Genomic DNA, 1,760 nt, shown 5'->3' on the forward strand with positions numbered 1-1,760 from the left:
CTGCACCACTTTTCTTGTGAAAAGAGACCTCAGAAAACTAAACAAGTCTAGCTTTTGCTTAACTCTACGAACATGGCATCATGAGAAGTTTCAACATTTCAAAATCCTTTTTGATTGTTTTCACCATTGTTAAAATAAGTAACATTGCATTTTTTTTTTTCTTAATAAGAACATATAATGTAAGAATTTGTGTGTGAAGTTCACATAAGTCCATAGTATGTGTTCTGCATTAAAGCATAGTAACAAACTTTTGAGACACTGGTCTTGTTCCACAACCACAGACAGTATCTCGTTTTGTTATGCTCAGATTAGCAAGAAGACAGGAAGAGAGATTTATGGACCATCAAACACTATACAGAAACAACTGCCAAATATGACTTGGGATAGGCAAAGGGAAGAGACAGCAGCAAGAGTCAAAGTAGGACAGATGAAAGAAGAACAACTGCTTCAGGTTATCTAGTGTTGCTGATAAATAACGTGAAAACAATTTTGAAGTCTATAGACAAGAAGAAAACAGCAATACGCTATTTCCATTAAAGCAACAGTCCAAATAACAAGTCATTGGCACAATCTGAATCAAAACTAGGAAAATTAATACCAGGATATCTCCACTGTCCTTGACAGTTATATCAGCTATGAACACAGGAAAGGGGGGGGGGCGGGAAGGAAAATAAAAACAAACCCCCCAACCTACCTATATCATCACCAATCCTAACCTAGATGAGTTACGTACCAGCAAAAGAACCCTCCAATAACTCTAATCTTCCCTCCAATAAGTTGCTCTGCAAATGCAATCAGCATTACCCAGTTCTCCAACAAGGAACTTTACACCGGTGTGTCTTTACAGCAAATGTTTTCAGATGAATATGAGCTTTAATTTATTGTGCTGTTCCAAAATCTTCATTAACTAATTTAAAATATTTTTTTCTGCAATTGCCAACATATTGCATACTTTTAAGAAACTAAGTAAGCCCTGAATATACCTTCCAATGATTGCCAAATTCTTTCTAAGTTAAACTAAGGGCCAAGCTGACTCTCTTAATTGGAAAGTTCTCAAGTTATCCATAGCACATAAATTAGTTAAACCATGCCAAATGAAGAGGGGGAGGAATGGGGGGAGACCAAAACAAACAGCTGAGAAACATGGCACATTACTCTCTTGCCTTCAAATTTCACTTCGAAATGTAACATTTAAACAAAAAACCAAAAAAATCCATATACAAACTCACATACTTACTTTGAACGTCCAGCTGAATTTGGTCGGTGTTTATTATTCACTCCATGTTCCAAACAGCTCCCATTTAAACTGGAAGCAACTCTACATCCTGCAGTATCTCTCCTGTGAGAATTTTCTTGACTTGTCAGAGCAGCTACTTCCAAACGTTCCTACAAATCGGGAAAAACACCAAATAGGTACAGAAACTGCCCCTATCCTCAAAATATGCGAGTACTTGACTATTACTATTATTGGCAAAAACGCCAGGAGGCCTGCATGGATGAACAAGGAGCTCCTGGACAAACTCAAACACAAAAAGGAAGCCTACAGAGGGTGGAAGCAAAGACAGGTAGCCTGGGAGGAATACGGAGAAATTGTCCGAGCAGCCAGGGATCAGGTTAGGAAAGCTAAAGCCCTGATAGAATTAAATCTGGCCAGGGACATCAAGCGCAACAAGAAAAGATTCTATAGGTATGTCGGGGATAAAAGGAAGACGAGGGAAGATGTGGGCCCTCTCCAGAAGGAAATGGGAGACCTGGTTACC

At 38.8% G+C, this 1,760-nt stretch overlaps 1 protein-coding gene across 1 annotated transcript in view; it reads right to left on the reverse strand.

The window, feature by feature from the left end:
• EIF2AK4 (eukaryotic translation initiation factor 2 alpha kinase 4) overlaps positions 1 to 1,760 on the reverse strand; it is a 46,820-nt gene that overhangs the window by 37,976 nt on the left and 7,084 nt on the right. The window contains 1 exon segment of the mRNA XM_019473224.1: positions 1,238 to 1,386. Within this exon segment, the coding sequence (XP_019328769.1) occupies positions 1,238 to 1,386 (149 nt within the window).

This window comes from Aptenodytes forsteri, unplaced genomic scaffold (assembly GCF_000699145.1).
Source record: "Aptenodytes forsteri isolate BGI_AS27 unplaced genomic scaffold, ASM69914v1 Scaffold342, whole genome shotgun sequence".
Taxonomy (NCBI): domain Eukaryota; kingdom Metazoa; phylum Chordata; class Aves; order Sphenisciformes; family Spheniscidae; genus Aptenodytes; species Aptenodytes forsteri.